Here is a 1,298-nt window from a genome sequence, read left to right as displayed (position 1 = left end):
GAAGAGAGAGGAAAGAGGAAGAGAGAGAGATGGAGGAGGGAGAGAGAGAGGAAAGAGGGAGAGAGAGACAGAGGAGGGAGGAAGAGAGGGAAGAGGGATGAAGAGAGAAAGAGAAAAAGGGAGAATTGGGTGAGAAGAGGGGGATCAGAGAGAGGGAGAGAGACCGAGAAAGAGGTGCGCAGGAGAAGAGGTATGTGGAGAGAAAGACCAGGCCAGGTGTTTCCGTTCAGACTGGTAGGACGGAAGCTAGTCATGCGACTGAAATACAGCAGCTGTGAATTGAAATGACATAAAATAATGTCTGATAAATGAAGATGTCCTGTCGCCTGGACACATCAGTTCCAATGCTTCCAAAGCTAATCCAGCATTATAAGAGCAGGATAGCCAGTTAGCTCATGAGCACACAACAACTAGCAGCAGCTTCCATAACATTAATGGTAGCGGTCAGTGGCTAAAGCCGTTACACCGATGATAACATAAAGTCATCCCCATTGGGTCTGGTGTGGGTTGGGGTTAGAATAAGGGTTGGGGTTGGGACAGGATCTGACCTATAAGGCAAGGGGTAAACATTGGATTGAAAGGATGAACGTGTGGAGGTTTGGGGTATATTCCCATAAAGTCATCCCCACCGGGTCTTGAACCCCAGTTTCCCGGGTGGGAGTCCAATGCTCTCACCACTACTCTACTTGTGCAGTGGAGATTGACGGGTTGATTTTGGTGTCCTTCTTGATTTTGGTGTGCTGGGACTACTGCCTCTTGTGGTGTCAACAGAGAACTGCAGGCCAACATTGTCCGGAGTGAGGGAGGGAGGGAGGGAGGGAGTGAGTGATAACCAGACAGATGCTATACTAGCTGAGCTGGCTTACAGCCACGCACAAAAAAGAGGTTAATGGCAGTATGGAGTACGGGGGAGGATGGCGATGGTCAAACTGAAGCTACACACGCAGGCCAAGCGCTGGCTCTGTGACTCAGCGAAACGCCCATAGAGACCACATGGCTGGAGTCCCATTTCTAACCCGGTCCCCTCGTTGTCTCCTAGGGAACGGGCCGCTATGCCATCTACATCGCCAACTATGCCAGCGGAACGGTGGGTCCGCACGCCCTCCTGGAGATGGACGAGGCCGCCAGCGATGTCTCCAGGGGCGTGGTCGCCCTGTCCAACGTGGCCGAGGAAGCGGGTGTCAACAAGTTCACAGGTTGGTGTGTGTGTGTGTGTGTGTGTGTGCGTGTGTGTGTGCTAGTGTTTATTCTGTGAGTTCTGCGAGACTGTGTGTGAGTTCTTCAGGGTAGCAATCGGA

The 1,298-nt window shown here is 52.0% G+C and overlaps 1 protein-coding gene across 1 annotated transcript in view; it reads left to right on the top strand.

Annotated features, from left to right (window-relative positions):
* The window catches only part of LOC311326031 (cartilage acidic protein 1-like), a gene marked incomplete at both ends in the record, with an annotated part of 19,997 nt that overhangs the window by 2,695 nt on the left and 16,004 nt on the right, over positions 1-1,298 (top strand). The window contains one exon of the mRNA XM_084458869.1: positions 1,040-1,196. Coding sequence (XP_084314995.1) covers positions 1,040-1,196 — 157 coding nt within the window. The remainder of the gene's footprint in view (positions 1-1,039; positions 1,197-1,298) is intronic.

This window comes from Borostomias antarcticus, assembly GCF_949987555.1.
Source record: "Borostomias antarcticus genome assembly, chromosome: 25".
In the NCBI taxonomy this organism is placed as follows: domain Eukaryota; kingdom Metazoa; phylum Chordata; class Actinopteri; order Stomiiformes; family Stomiidae; genus Borostomias; species Borostomias antarcticus.
The sequence above is the reverse complement of the archived record's forward strand: the minus strand, read 5'-3'. Positions and strand labels throughout refer to the sequence as shown.